General features: G+C 41.7%; 1 protein-coding gene across 1 annotated transcript in view; it reads left to right on the forward strand.

The window, feature by feature from the left end:
* Positions 1 to 15658, forward strand: part of MTHFD1L (methylenetetrahydrofolate dehydrogenase (NADP+ dependent) 1 like) — a 187050-nt gene that overhangs the window by 67684 nt on the left and 103708 nt on the right. The window contains exons 18-20 of the mRNA XM_038526323.1: positions 2853 to 2993; positions 5839 to 5907; positions 13245 to 13356. Coding sequence (XP_038382251.1) covers positions 2853 to 2993; positions 5839 to 5907; positions 13245 to 13356 — 322 coding nt within the window. The remainder of the gene's footprint in view (positions 1 to 2852; positions 2994 to 5838; positions 5908 to 13244; positions 13357 to 15658) is intronic.

Genomic DNA, 15658 nt, shown 5'->3' on the forward strand with positions numbered 1-15658 from the left:
GGGCAGTTACATATCTTTGGCAGATCGTTCTGAACCACAGATACATGCATCAGGTGAAAATATTATAGTGTATATAGGGGAAGTGATAGAGTTCTCACCACAATTGTGAAATGGAAAGATTAAAAAAATTTTTACACATGAAAAAAGTTTGAAGTAAAGTACATACAGAGGAATCCAGGTTATGTTAAGAAAAAGCCAAAATACATCTTCATGTTTGTATATAAACACTGGATGGAAGCTGGAAAGATGTATGCCAACTTCTGATATGAGTTACTCATGAAAAGAGGGTTGGAAATGGGGATGGGTAGTAAGTAAGCCCTTTCACATTTTCTCTGTGTATTTTTGTACTGTAACCAGGTACTGGAGAGTTAAGAGGTTAATAATGGCTGTGATTTGAATGCCCGTTAAGTGTCTTGGATCATTTGCTCATTACACAGATTATAAGTCTGATTGACAATGGTTATTGCCCAAGGTTATATCTCGTATTGCTTTATGCATACATATCTTTAAATTTGTATTTATTTATGATAGTCACAGAGAGAGAGAGAGAGAGAGAGAGGCAGAGACATAGGCAGAGGGAGAAGCAGGCTCCATGCACCGGGAGCCCGATGTGGGATTCGATCCCGGGTCTCCAGGATTGCGCCCTGGGCCAAAGGCAGGCGCCAAACCGCTGCGCCACCCAGGGATCCCTGCATACATATCTTTAAATAAAAAGGGATTATTTAAGAGATTTAGCTGGTTTTATGTTTTTAACCCTAAGACTCTATTGACATTTCTTTATTTATTTTTTTTTAAGATTTTATTTTATTTATTCATGAGAGACAGAGAGAGAGAGACAGGCAGAGAGAGAAGCAGGCTCCATGCAGGGAGCCCGACGTAGGACTCGATCCCATCCCAGGACTCCAGGGCGGAAGGCAGGCGCCAAACCGATGAGCCACTCAGGGATCTTCCTATTGACATTTCTTTAAAGATTTATTTATTTGAGAGAAAGAAGGGCAGAGGGAGGGGCCAAGGGAGAGGGAGACCTGAGTTCAGAGCCTAATGCAGGGCTCAATCCTGCAACCTGAGATCATGACCTGAGCCAAAATCAAGACTCAAACACTTAACCAACTGAATCACCCAGGGGCATGGCATATTTTTATGTTAGTAAAGGTAGATCTATATCATTTTTTAATGGCTATATAATATCTCATCTTGTGGATGTACTGTAACCAATACCGTAAATGGACACTTAAGATGTTCTGTGTGTCAGACTATCATAAGCTGTAGGAACATACACACAGATTTGTGTGGTTTGTCTGATAATATCCTTAGGTCACATTCCCAGATCTGTGATTGGAGAGTAATAGAAGAAGCAGATTTCCAATGTTTGAAACACATTTCGACATTACCTTCCAGAAAAGCCACATTGATTCACAGACTCCTAACATCATATATTGTCCTTTGTTTAAATTTGTGAAAAACAATGAAAATCTCTGTATATAATTTTGAGATACTTTACTTGCAAAACAAATATGAGCAGCCTGACAATAAGTACATTTTTGAGTCCATAAAATTGATAAGTGATATTTAAATGGACCTTACTTGTTTCATTTTTGATGTTATTTAAGGTACAAAATTTTGAAATTATAATTACAAATGAAGAGCTTATATGTGTATTTTAAATTCCACTTCTTACATGCTTAATATTTATCTCTGGTCTCATGTTTTGCATAGAAAACCTCAAAATTCTCAGGCATTTTTAACATAATATTAATATATTCCATTAATATTAGAATAGTGATATAGAGAATCCTAAGTATCATGAAATGAAAAGTCTCTGATATTTTGAATGGCTTATATTGAAAATGTTATAATTGAGCATAGATGTATTTGACTTCCAGGTAATATTTTTTCGCTACATCAGTGACTAATGAAATCTCGACCTGGAAGTAGCTGGAAAGCTCCTTATTTCCTTCATTTCCTTTCTTGTCAGTGACAGAAATGGACGATAAAATGTCTCATAAGGTGACCCCACTAGGGCACAGCCATTTTCTCTCTATGTAAGCTTGCAGTTGGCTGGCTCACAGGCCCCTTGGGAAGAAGAGAATTCAGGCAGAGCCTAATGAAGTGATTTCGTCCAGTGGCTGAATTAGGAGGAAGAGGTGGAAGGCATGTTCCTTGTTTTTCTTTTAGTTCCTTTTGGACCGTGTATAGCCCAGAGTGAGAGAGACAAGAAAGGCCCAGGCATATTTCACACAAAGTAGCTGCTGTCCAGCATTCATTGCTGGGTGCTTCAGGCCTGAGGGGGCAAGCCCAAGTGGGCTGCTGAAAATTGCTTCTGCGTCACCTTTTGACTTGGGGGCTATATACGTGCCAGGGCATCCACACTGCTGTGTGATGCTCTAACTCTGGGAGACTGGCCTCAGAACCATCTCTCACTGTCTGCTCCTCATCTCTTTGCTGGACAAAAATTAGGGCACCTGAGTAGCTCAGCTGTTGATCGCCTGCCTTTGGCTCAGGGTGTGATCCCAGGGTCCTGGGATGGAGTCCTGGATCAGGCTCCCTGCAGGTAGCTTGCTTTTCCCTCTGCCTCTGTTTCTGCCTGTCTCTCGGTGTCTCTCATAAATAAATAAAATCTTTAAAAAAAAAAAAAAAAAGAAAGAAAAGAAGAGTGTGGCCCCCATAGAGAGCCTGCCATTAGAGAGCACCAAGCACAAGACTATGCGTGTTTATAGCACTCCAAATGCCTGTGACTGTGAGACTGTCCCATTGGGGGTAAACCCCCAGGCCTATAGGAAATAGGGCTCCCTGTGCAAATGGCCATCCAGACAGCACCCTCAAGAGCCGGTATTTCTGCTTTTTGCTTTCAGGCCCAGTTTGACATCGCGGTGGCCAGTGAGATCATGGCAGTGCTCGCCTTGACTGATAGCCTCGCAGACATGAAGGAGCGATTGGGGAGAATGGTAGTGGCCAGTGACAAAGATGGACAGCCCGTGACAGCAGAAGATTTGGTGAGCATGTCTATCTCTGGAGCTCGAGAGAGCTCGCCCTTGTCTTTGTTCTGCGTCCCGGAAAATGAAGGTTTTCTTCTTACCAGCATGTCTCATAGAAATCCCAGACAATGCCTGCACACACATTTGTCCCTCATGGCCTGTTTGTCTTATGGCATCTGTACTGTGCTTGTCTCGGGCTGCGACCAAAGCTTGTGACATTTATTTCATAAGCTTTTCAGGACTTTTGGCTGATCTCTGCTCTCTGCCCTGGGTGGGGCCACCTCCCATTCGCTCATGATTTTTTCACAAAGAGCGAGCTGTGCTTGCTTTAAATTGAGGGCAAATGGCCTTTCAAAAGAATAAGAAGTAAGTGACTCCACCTTTGTGAAAGGGAAGGTAAAGTAAAAATTGGCCCTGGCTTGTTTAATTCTGCACTTTATAGTTGGGTGTCACATTATCACACTAGATCTTCACTTTAATTCCTCTTACTCATCTAGCACTCTTTTCAGTGCACAGATGCTTTCTCTCAGCTTTCTCAGTATCCTGGCGCATCACTGCCTCTTGTAGGGTTCATTCTCATTTGGCATGCTCACCCTTTTTCTTCTTCGTAATTACCACCTTTGCTATTGGTGGCATAGCTGTTTGATGTGCTTGTACATGTTTCTCAGTGTGTAGGTAGGACGTAGGCATTGGAAAAGCCATTGAGTACTCTATCTAAGCTTAAGCTACTTTCCCAAATATTGGTCACATACCGTGATGGCAGGGAAAACGTACACTGACGGTTGAAAAAGGCAAATTAATATATTGTTAATTCCAAGGACTTAGGATGTAATTGGAATCCTTTTCCAGAGTGTCTTGATTACTTTTTGGCTGCTTTTGAAGAGATGAATCTGACCGACTTGTCCCATAGGTCTTGTCAACTAAATTAAATATGTATTTTTTTTATCAGCAGCCCTTAGGATGCTTAGCATAAAGCTAAGCAAGAAAACCGAAATCCAGGTTGCTGTGAAGGTACTGTTTTTTTAAAAATTATCCACACTGCAATATTTCTATGTAAACCAACGTATTATGGTTGGTTTCCCTATATTCTCTTGGATATCAATAAATATGTATCAGAAATAGTTCAAACCTTAATCTACAAATGTTATTTCCCTGCATTTATTTTTTTATGCGTGTGATAAAAATCTCAGATCAGAAAATAAACCCCATAATTTATTCTCTTTAGTCATCTTTTGTGTTATTTATAAGAAGTGCCTAACTTCTTCAGACTGTTTCACCTAGCTGGAACTATCAATTGTCATGCAAAATTGAGGGAGGATTTTAGGAGCTTCTGTCTTTTCATGTCACTGCTTTATAATTTCTTATATACTCTGATCTGGCCAAAAGGATTTATGCATTGCCGTGAGAATTCAAGTAGGTGGCTTCTAAAAGTTTCTCATAAGATGATTGATGCTGGCATCCGCAGGAAGAATATGTCCAAACCCTCTTCCCCAGAACTCAGGATATGGAACAGGTGGCAGAGTTTCGAGTAGCCATGACTCTCTTTGCATGGGCTCGAGGATGGTCAGTGTGTTAGGAGCCACACAGGATTAAGAGGTATCAAAGGAAAATAATCAGATGTATGCTACCTGAGACAGTCCAACAGAAATGTCCATCTTCCTTCCTCCTCTAGTTTCTTGAGCCAGGTTTATTTGATGGAAGCATAAGCAAGCACAGCATACAGAAAGCTCAGCAGACTACTACTTTTCTACCTGCTTTGTGTAAAGAAAAGAGAACTAATTTCTCTGAGCCCTTCCTGGCCAACAGCTTTCATAGTAAAACATCTTACTATTATTTATAATAGGTAGGTGGCATTTCTGATAATGTATATTTTGTACAGTGAAGCAGAAAATAAATTGGATTTTCCCGTAAGCTTGTATCCTCAAGATCCTGCCACCTGATGTGTTGAGATCTGTCACACACCATGTTGATCTTTTCAAGGCAGTGTTCACACGGCATTTATTCATCCTGTTGCCTTATCATCACGGTGTTTTGAAGGCACTTGCCCAGTGTCTTTCAAAAAGGTGGTTTTGTTTTTTAAAGCTTCCTTTGTGGCCTCCTTTGGCACACTTTTTCCAATAGCTCTCAGATTTCTACCCCGTGTCTTCCTTCTCCCATCTGTCTTTTCCAGGAATGGGGAACAGGGATGCAGTGGGAGCTCCACCCAGAGCTTTGTAGAATTGGGTGGAGGCAGCTGCATTTTATGTGCAGGTGGCATCAGCTCCATTCCTGGCAGACCAGCAGCATGAGAGATGGTAAATGAGAAGCTTTTCAAATGTAGCAGTTTTCTGAGAACCTTCTACATCTTATTGGGACAAGGCATTGGGAAATCACTGGTTTCTTCGTTGCTTTTAGAAAAATGGTTGCTTTTAGACATTTCCCTTTATCCCTCTTCATTTCCCACTCAGTAAATAGCCTTATTTTCTTACTTTATCTGATTTCTTCAGGCAATAATATAATCTCTGGTAATGAAAAAATAATGTGCATAATTTCCAGAAGACACTGTAAGATCTGCTTTATGGCAAGCCTCTTAAACACCACCAAGGGAGGTGTTTTTTTTTTTTTTTTTTTTTTTTAAAAAAGGCAAGGACTGGCCACTTCCTCATCACTTTACATCTTAGAATGGTTGATATCCATCCAGGTAGGGGAGAGAAAGATACAGCCAGCCACTCTGTGTTCCCTGCAGCTCAGAGGTGAGAACAGCCTATGGGAATGCCCACGTACAAGCAGGCTGGTGAGAAAACACCCTGAGACTCACCTTGGCACAGACAATCTTTTGTCAGTAATCTAAAGCAAGCTTTTTTTTTCTCTCTCTCTCCTTTAGGGGGTCACAGGTGCCTTGACAGTTTTGATGAAAGATGCAATAAAACCAAATCTGATGCAGACCCTAGAAGTAAGTAATATTCAATTTATAGAAATTGTTAACAGAGTTTGCATTCATTGGATTGCTTGCATGTCCCCATACAACATGAGCATTTCCAGCCAAAGTGAGCCCACAAGGAGCATCAGGATAAGTCCTTCGTCATCCAAAAAAAAAGTTGAAAGTGTATCTAGATTCTTTTCTTGGGAAAGGCAGTACTAATTGACCAGAGTAGAAACATAAAAGCTCCATATGTAATATCTCAGTAAGTTGTAGAATCATGTTTACATGACATTTTCAATTTTGCCTTTTTTGTACTTAGCTTCTCATGATCATTAGGTTTAGGGTTTTTGGGTTTGTTTCTCCCGAGCAAAACAGAGTATATGCTGAGAAATGCTTCCCAGGAAAGTATGCTGTCCCCCGCCCCTTCATAAGATTTACCCTGCTCTTGCCCAGAGGACAGGTATGTTGGAGGAAGATGAGTGGAATCTCCATCCATTTATTCATTCAACCAATAGAAAGCTCAGTTTGAGTACCCTCTGCCTTTTACAAACTGACCTTGGGCAGATGTTTACTGATCTCAGCCTCTGTTTTCCCCTATGTTAAATGATGATAGTAACAAAAACTAACTTAGCAGGGTTTTGGGGTTTTTTTTTTTAGATTTTTATTTATTCATGAGAGACAGAAAAACATAGACATAGGCAGAGAGAGAAGCCAACTCCCTGTAGGGATCACACCCTGAGCCAAAGGCAGACGCTCAAGCCACCCAGGCGTCCCTTAGCAGGGTTATTGTGAAGATTCAATATTCATTTAACCCATGACATGGGCAGGGCTTGTGGTAGGAGCTCAGGACAACAAAGGCCTGCCCTCCTGGAGCCTGTCCTTTAGTAGAGGAGATAGATGATAGAGAAATGAGTCCGTACCTAGCATGTCAGCTGGTGGCAAGGACTGAGTTAGAAAAATAAGAGAGAGACGTGGGTGTGTCTGGGTAGCACCTGATGACCAGGGATGTGAACAAACCAGGAGAATGGGCTGCTTGTTAGAAGAGCTCTCTGGGCAAGGGTAACTTTGAGTGCAAAGGCCTGTGGGCAGGAATGTGTTCTGCAGTCAGAAGGGCTCCAGCAGAGAGCAAGAATCCAGATGTAAGGCAACATGACCAAAATGGTGGAACCTGCCAGAGCTGGAAGGTTGGAAGTGAAGGTGCAGTGCTGAGCCAGGGAGGGGAGAGCACAGGCACCTTACAGTTGGGCCTCTCCCTCCTGCCACGTGAGCTCCTTCCTCCCTCCTGCCATCCCATCAGTGTGCAAGCATGCTGTGATATAGGCCGTCTTGAAACAAAACAGTCTCCAGTGTCCCCACTCAGCTACTGCTGCATTTCTCTGATTTCTGTCACAATCAGATATTAACGTCTGTGACTGGGGTCTCCGCTTTGTTACCTGCCTCTCAATAACTTTAGCCTTCCACCTCTCCTGGATGCTCCCCTCAAGGTCACCTGTTCCTCCGTGTGGCCAAGTCTTCGTTTCTCTGTCCTCATCTATGTGGCCTCTTTGTAAGGTCCGAATCCAGCTGATGTTTCTTCCTTCTGGAACACTTGGTTCTTTTGGCTTCTGTGACACCTTGTGGCCCCAGGCCTCCCACTATCTTCCACTCCATCTCCTTTGCTACCCTGGCCTTAGCTCAGCTTCTAAATTTTAGAAGGTCTCACTTCTCCAGCTGTACTTTGCCCTCCCACCAGCCACATGCTGACCCTAAGACTCTTTTTTTTTTTTTTTTTTTTTAAGACTTTACTTATTTATTTGACAGAGACAGAGAGTACAAGCAAGGAGAGTGGAAGGCAGAGGGAAAGGGAGAGGCAGGCTCCTGCTGAGCAGGGAGCCCGATGTGGGGCTTGATCCTGGGACCCTGGGATCATGACCCATGCTGAAGGCAGACACAACCAATGGAGTCACCTAGGTGCCCCCTGACCCCCAAACTCTTGTTCTGAATCTCCTGACCTCAGAATTTCAGAGTTGTGGGTATACTTACTAAGAGCCATTGCGTATCAGACTTGGTTATAAAATAGGGTCTTTGATCCCAAAGCTAGTCAGTGATTCTAGCCAAAATCCTAGGAATTGCGCTGGAGTCCGTCTTCCCCACCCCATCCCAACCCCGCCCATCTCCATCCTGGCAGAGTCTTGACGTGTCTCCCTGACATGTCTCCAACTCTGTGCACTTCTGTCGTTGCCCTGGCCTCCAGTGTGCCCTCCTGCCCTGCGACAGTGGCTGCTGCTACCACTCTTTCTATCAGAATCCTTTGTCTGCTCAGCCGAGAGCTCTGAAACTGAATCAGGTCCTGTTGCCCTCCTGCTTAGAGCTCTTGAGTGGCTTACCCTGGTCTTCATTCTGGCTGGAAACCTAGCAGGATCTGGCCCTTCCCGCCTCTTCCCTCATCCTCCCTGTCCCTCCCTGGGACACCCTCTGCAGACACCACTGCCTGGGATGCTCCTCCCGATTTCACCTGTCAGGCTCCTTCTTGTCCTTTGGACTCATGTCCTTTAAATATAAGAGCCCTAGAGAGGCCTTCCCAGGCCACTCAGTCCAATACAGCCCCGGTCACGGTGTCCTGCCACTGTCCTGTCATTCTTTGCATGGCATGAAATATCATTCAAGAGTTTCCTCCTTCCTTGTCCATTCATCCACCGGGAAAAGAGCAGAACCTCTTCCACCTTGTTCACCACCAGATCACAATCAGCTCCTAGAAAGTGCCTCACTCATATGAGGTGCTCACCAAACGTTTGTTGATTAATTAAATGAATACTTATTCGTTTTACTATGTTGCTCCTAAGAATACATATTTGTTTAATAAATGAATGAATGAGAAAAAACTTACAAAGAAATGTGATACTGCTTCCTCATAACACCCCCCTCAAAAACGAACATGTTAATATCATCATTATTAGGGATAATCATCAGCTTACTGTTTTAAAACTTTTTTTCAATCTTTCTTAGGTTAAAAATTACTGACACCTTTAAGATAGAACCCATTCTAAAAGTAGTTTCCTTTAGGGAATGAATCAGTGAGCTGGGCTGCTCCTAGACCAGTCTAGTTGTACTCACATTTCTATCAATTTTTCATTTAAGACTAGGCCATTTTGGGTGCCTGTGTGGCTCAGCTGATTAAGCATCTGCCTTTGGCTCAGGTCATGATCCCAGAGTTCTGAGATCGAGCCCCATGTCAGGTCCGTGCTCAGAGGGGAGCCTACTTTTCCCACTCCTCCCTGCTCATGCTCTATCTCCCTATGTCTGTCTCTCTCTCTCAAATAAATAAAATCTTTAAAAAAAAAAAAAAAAAAAAAGACAAGACCATTTTGTCATTACTTTAATAAATAGGCACTGTTTAAAAAATAAATGCAGCATTTAGTGAAAATACCTGCATGTATGAATTCTGCTACCTGGGTCCTAATCATTCCAGATGAACCTGGCTAATGAATGGCACTAGGAATCTAAATTGGCCAACAATTGGGGATCCCTGGGTGGCTCAGCGGTTTAGCACCTGCCCTCAGCCCAGGGAGTGATCCTGGAGTCCCAGGATCAAGTCCCACGTCGGGCTCCCTGCATGGAGCCTGCTTCTCCCTCTGCCTGTGTCTCTGCCTCTCTCTCTCTCTCTCTGTGTCTCTCATGAATAAATAAAAATTTTAATAAATAAGTAAATTGGCCAATAATCTAAAAATCCTCAATCAGTATACAGATGGTGCTTTAGTGCTCGTGTTCGAATACACATGATTGTTACTCCTATAGTAGGTTGTCCAGGGTTACTTTGCTGCAGGTTGCCAGGAGACTGGTAGTCCTCAAATCTGGCTGCACATGAGAATTTCCTGGAAAGATTTAAAGATTCTGATGCGAGGCTCCACCCAGACCAAGTAAATCAGAATGTCGGGGAGGGAGGGCCTGGCTATCCTAGGTGATTCTTATATAGCCAGAGTGAGAACTTCCCTGTGAAAGACTTCAAGAAGAGAGAGAAGTAGAAAGGTCTGAACATTCCACCCTGAATTTGCCATATGTGTGTCAGAGTGTGTTGTCCAATATGGCAGCCTTTGGCCACACATGGTTGTTTTGATCTAAATTACATTAAATTATACCTTTTTTTTTTTAAGATTTTATTTATTCATGAGAGACACAGAGAGAGACACAGAGACATAGACAGAGGAAGAAGCAGGCTCCTCACAGGGAGGCAGATACAGAACTCTATCCCAGGACTCTGGGATCATGCCCTGAGCTGAAAGCAGATGCTCAACCACTGAGCCACCCAGGCATCTCTAAATTACTTTAAATTAAATGCAATTTAAGAACCTGTTTCTGCAGTCATGCTAGCTACATTTCTATTTATTTATTTAAAAATATTTATTTTTTACTAGCTACATTTTAAGTGTGCAGTGGACATGTGGACAGTGGCTATTGTATTGGATGGTACAGATATAGACTATTTCCAGCATAACGGAAAGCTCTTTTTTCTTTCCCCAAGGCAGGTTGCCACACGCAGCTCCTCATTTGGAAAATATTTAGCTGTTTGTTTTGTGGATTTTTTGTTTCTTGTTTTAAGTAAACACTACACCCAGTGTAGGGCTCAAACTCATTATCCTGAGAAAGCTCTTTTAGACAAAGCTCTCTTAGAGCTCTGGCAAGCAATCAATTGAATTATTAATCTTTGGAAGTGTTTGAAAAGTCCATTAAGGAGACTATCTATACCCTTGTCATCATGAGAAACCAAGACATTTCCTGCATTACTTTTTTGTGTGTTCTGCATATAAAATGAAGTAACGGACTCATGATAGGTATTTTTATATCTTTGGACTAGTGGTAGAGGTTGGGTTTTTTTTTTTTTAATATTTTATTTATTTATTTTAGAGAGAGAGAGAGCATGAGTACAAGCTGAGGTAAGGGCAGAGGGAGAAGGAGAGGAAGAGAGAGAACCTTAAGCAGAATCCATGCTCAGTGGGGAGCATGGCATTGTGACTTGAGCCAAAATCAAGAGTTGGCCACTCAATCCACTGAGCCACCCAGACATCCCATCATAGAATTTTTTAGACTAAGTACTTAACTCTGTGTATTGTATCAGAACCATAAATATTAGTTGAGCCTGTGAGCATATGTATCTCTGTGTTTGAATGTCTAACGATCAACAAATTTTTCCATTCAGACTCCGTAGTGGAGTTTGAAAACCAGGGCTCTAATCCTGCTTCAGTGAGTAATTTACTGTGTGGCCTTTAATTTTAAATTAAAACGCTGCTGAAGTTACCTCAGTAACTTTACTAATGAAGTGTTTGTTTATGCTGATCTGGCCACACCCTGTCACCTGTCCTCCGCCAGAGACCAGTGTTTGGTACTTCTCAGGCCGATGACCTCGCCAAATGTGGCAGGGTATAGACTGAGGGCCAGAGCCTGTGACCTTCCCCTCACTACCCTGTCCCCAGCTCCACTAGCTGGCCACAGGCAGCCACATTGCAGGGCTGCAAGGGGAGGAGGTGGAGGAGACTTGAAGTTCTAAACAGTGTTTTCCTCAGAGCCCTTGGAAGGTTTATCTGGACCGAAGTGAGAAGTTAAAGCTAGGTACACAGATCTAAACTCTAAACACACACACGAATATATCCATAAGCACCCGTACCCATAAGCACTGACATCCATAAGCACCTGGATTTCATTTTGCCAGCTTTATTTCCACAGACATCTGAGTGACCTCATCAGGACCCCATCATTGTCTGCCCTGCGGACTCTGGGAAGAAGAGTAAATAGAGAACACACAGAATGGCTTTGATAAACTCTTTTTCATTCTCCGAGATGATTTTTCCTTCCCTGCCTTTCTTCCTGCTTTTGTTCAGCTCTCGTCTTTGAAAAACGTTCGGCTAGCAGCCCATCGTGGTTCATGGGAATTTCCCGTGGCTCCCAGCCTCCCAGCTCCCACATCACTCCCTGCCTTACCCCCTGTCAGTAAGAGGGCAGCCTCTATTTTCACAGGTGGATCCAAGGCTTCCCAGACACAGACTCCAACAGCCCCAGCTGGGCTCAGAATAAAACCTGAACATTTCAGTGCATGTAGATAAATGCCTTTAGAGAGGGCTACAGTCTGTTCTCACTCATCAAGGAAAAGTATAGATATGGCATTTAAAATGAATATATTGACAGATTTTCTTTAATGAATGAAATCTAAAGGTTTTGATGATTCCTTTATATTGGGATTGGTTTGAGTGGTTTTTTGGTGTTTGGTGGGGTTTTGTTTTTCTTTTTTTTTTCTTTTTAGTAAGAATTACTCTAGCGTTTTACCAAGAGTGAAAATTTTCTTTGCTTTTATTGTCTTAATAGTTACCAGATTTTTAACATGTAAACCAGTTAAAACAATGAGAAGGACTTATACATTATACAGAATTTTTAAAAATCAGAACAAGCTTATTGTTATAAATATAAAAACAAGTGAGGGGTGCCTGGGTGACTCAGTTGGTTAAGTGTCTGCCTTCAGCTCAGGTCATGATCCCAGCATACTGGGATCGAGCCCCACATTGGGCTCCCTGCCCAGTGGTGAGTCTGCTTCTCCCTCTGCTTGTCTCCCTGTTTGTATGTGCGTGTTCTTTCTCTCTCTCTGTCAAATAAATAAAAAAAGTTAAAATTAAAAAAACCCACAAAACAGCCAAAATGAACTTAGGTTGTCCTACATTAATACACAATTCATGAATTAAATTGATTTTTTTTTTTTTTTGCTTTCTTTAGATGTTTCTTTTTTTTTTTTTTTTTTAAGATTTTATTTATTTATTCATTAGAGACACACAGAAAGAGAGAGGCCGGAGACACAGGCAGAGGGAGAAGCAGGCCCCATGCAGAGAGCCCGATGTGGGACTCGATCCCTAGACCCCAGAATCACACCCTGGGTAGGCGCTAAATCGCTGAACCACCCAGGGATTCTTCTTTAGATTTTTCTTGAAGTGATTGATTTCTCACTAGAGAAAAAGTACATTTAAATAAGCCTCTTAGACCATCAGGGTTTAGTTCTATTCTTTTAAAAGATATATAATGCAGAATACTATGAAGTGAGGTAAGTAATTTACTTCATACTGAGGCACTTAATTAATGAGTGCTTTATCAAAATGATAGTGGGAAATTCTTAGAGATTTTTCTCCCTAGTTCAGTATTTAGAATGACATGGTTGCAGAGTATACCAGGAATTTAGTCCATTGAGAGAGTCAAGGCAATTTCATTTTCTTTGAGAGAAGTTGGACATTGAATATACAGTCTTAAATAAAAGCAGAATGGCTTTGGTGAGTCTTGAAATACCAGGACTCGCCGTCATGATTCATTCTTCCCTTTGTCTTTTGGGATTTTAATTTGTTCTTCAATTTCTGTAGGGGACACCTGTATTTGTGCATGCTGGCCCCTTTGCTAACATTGCCCATGGCAACTCTTCTGTGTTGGCTGATAAAATTGCCCTGAAACTGGTTGGTCAAGAAGGATTTGTAGGTAAGTCATTTCTTTTAAATTTAGTTGTTGTAGAATATGGAAGAAATCTAAAAGTTGATGACTGAACAAGAGTGATATCCATTCTGACTTGAAATATATTCTTTTAGGCCCACCTTTCATAGATGGTCTCAATTCTGCAAAAGCCCTAGGCTCTGGTTTGTAAAAGTGAAATGATGTTGTGTTTGAACCATAGACTCTGATGTCAGATACCTAAGGGTTTGAATATGAACTCTGACCCTTGCTGCTAGAGTGATTTTGGACACATTTTAAGGAACATCTGAGCCTCTGTCTTCTCATCTAGAAAATTGTGATTCCGATATTATATCAAAACTTCTAGAGTTATTGTGAAAACCAAATGAGATCATTTATTCATTCTGCCAATATTTAATAAGAATCTCCTATCAACAAGGCATGCTATTCAACTGAGAATACATGGTGAGGAAACCAGACACCACCACCCCACCCACCCACCCCCCCATGGAGCATACTGTCAAATGCTGTATGTAATTAGTAGAAGAAGTGCTTGTTAACTGTTATCCATTATCAGTGCTAGAAATCAGTTTGCTCTTCCTCAAATTAGAGGATGTTTCTTTGACTAACAGAGGGGAGATTCTCAACTACCGGACTTGGAAATTGTAACTGGTAGGACTTTGGACATTGTACTACTTGATAAGGTATCCTTTGTGGTACCTGCTTCTCTTTGGTTTTCATTGGAAATTCCAGTCAGGTAGGAGGGGGCAGCTGCCATAGAGTCTGCTCCGTCAGTGCTAGCCCCAGTCCCACCCATGAGCTTAAGGCAACAAAGGGCAAACCAAGAACAAGGATTCTTGAAGTAACACCATCATTTGACATCAAACAGACTATGCTGGCAGATTTTCACATGCCAATAGGTAATCTCCACTTGCCACAGTGCAACCATCAAATCTAGCAGTTGTTTCCTTTACACTCATCATCAGCCTTTTATCAAACTCAGAAGTGAGTTATTTTATTAGACCTGTTCCTACTGGTCTAAAGAGCTTAGCACTGCACTTTTACGCTCAGCCATTAAAAAGTTCATCCCAGGTTATCAAGACTGTTTTTAAGAATCCTCAATAGATATACAGTCAGAATCCGATGAGAATTTATGTAGTTCACTCCTCAAGGTCTGTATTATACAGCTCTTGTGTACTTTGCTGCTTTGGTATCAAATCCACTATGAGAGTGGCTAGACATGCCATCTAAATGGATTTGCTCAATTGATCACAGCATAATTGTAGAGCTAATGGACCAGGAGTCTGGGAAGGGCGGGAACTGAAAAATTGGGTGCTTACGTGAAGAGGTGGCTCTAATGCATCAGCTACGCAAATGAAAGAGCTTCCAGTAGAAAGTACTCTATTTTGTGCTGACAGAGCTCTCTGCTTCTGTACCCATCCTCACTTTGTCCATATATATATTTATAGAATATGTGTTATTGTGGCAAAGCATTTTTAAAGGTATATGTTGATGATGTGTGCAAAACATACTAGCTTTCTGTGTGACCTTGGACAAACCATTAGCCTCTATGGGAGTGTCCCTTGTAGATGTTCTCATTTGAAAAAGGAGAAATGAGGAATTTGGTATGGATGGGCAGCTGTGACCCTGAGGTAGAAGCTATGGTATCATAGCTCTACCTGGTAGTGTGATCTGAGACCAGTCACTTAACTTATCAATTTCCTCTTTTGATAATAAGAGAATACCTTGCAGTATTTTAATGAGTAGTATCAAATGAGAAATTGCTGTGTAAACCATGGCCAACCAGTCAAACGTCAGTGATTTTGCTAATGCTTTCTATGACCTCTTCTAGTCTAAGAATTTGTAAGTGGTAGAGAATTCAGTGACAGAAATCTGTCCATGGAAAGATAGTCAAGAGTGCTAGCTCTAGAGTCAGAGTAGCTGGCTCAACTCCTTTCAAGTTGTGTAACATTAGGCAACTTAACCCTCTTAGCCTCAGTATCCTCATCTATAGAATAGGGCTTTAGGTAGGGCTTGCTTCATAGGTTTGAAATGAGGTTTAAATCAGACTGCTTGTTAAGTCCTGGTATAGCACCTGACACATGCAAGGACTCCGTGATAATTCTTAGCCACTCCTCATTATTATTCTCCCTATCATTAATCCGTGACTAATAAAGGTTAAATTTCCCCTTTTTAATTCACAGTTTGTTTTGTTTTGGATAATGATTTTATTTTTTAAGTGTGGTAAAATACATGTGACAAAATGCATCATTTTAACCATTTTTAAGTGTACCATTTAGTAGTCAAATACTTCTACCTTATTGTGCAACCA

The sequence above is a fragment of the Canis lupus genome, chromosome 1 (assembly GCF_011100685.1).
Source record: "Canis lupus familiaris isolate Mischka breed German Shepherd chromosome 1, alternate assembly UU_Cfam_GSD_1.0, whole genome shotgun sequence".
Taxonomy (NCBI): Eukaryota; Metazoa; Chordata; class Mammalia; order Carnivora; family Canidae; genus Canis; species Canis lupus.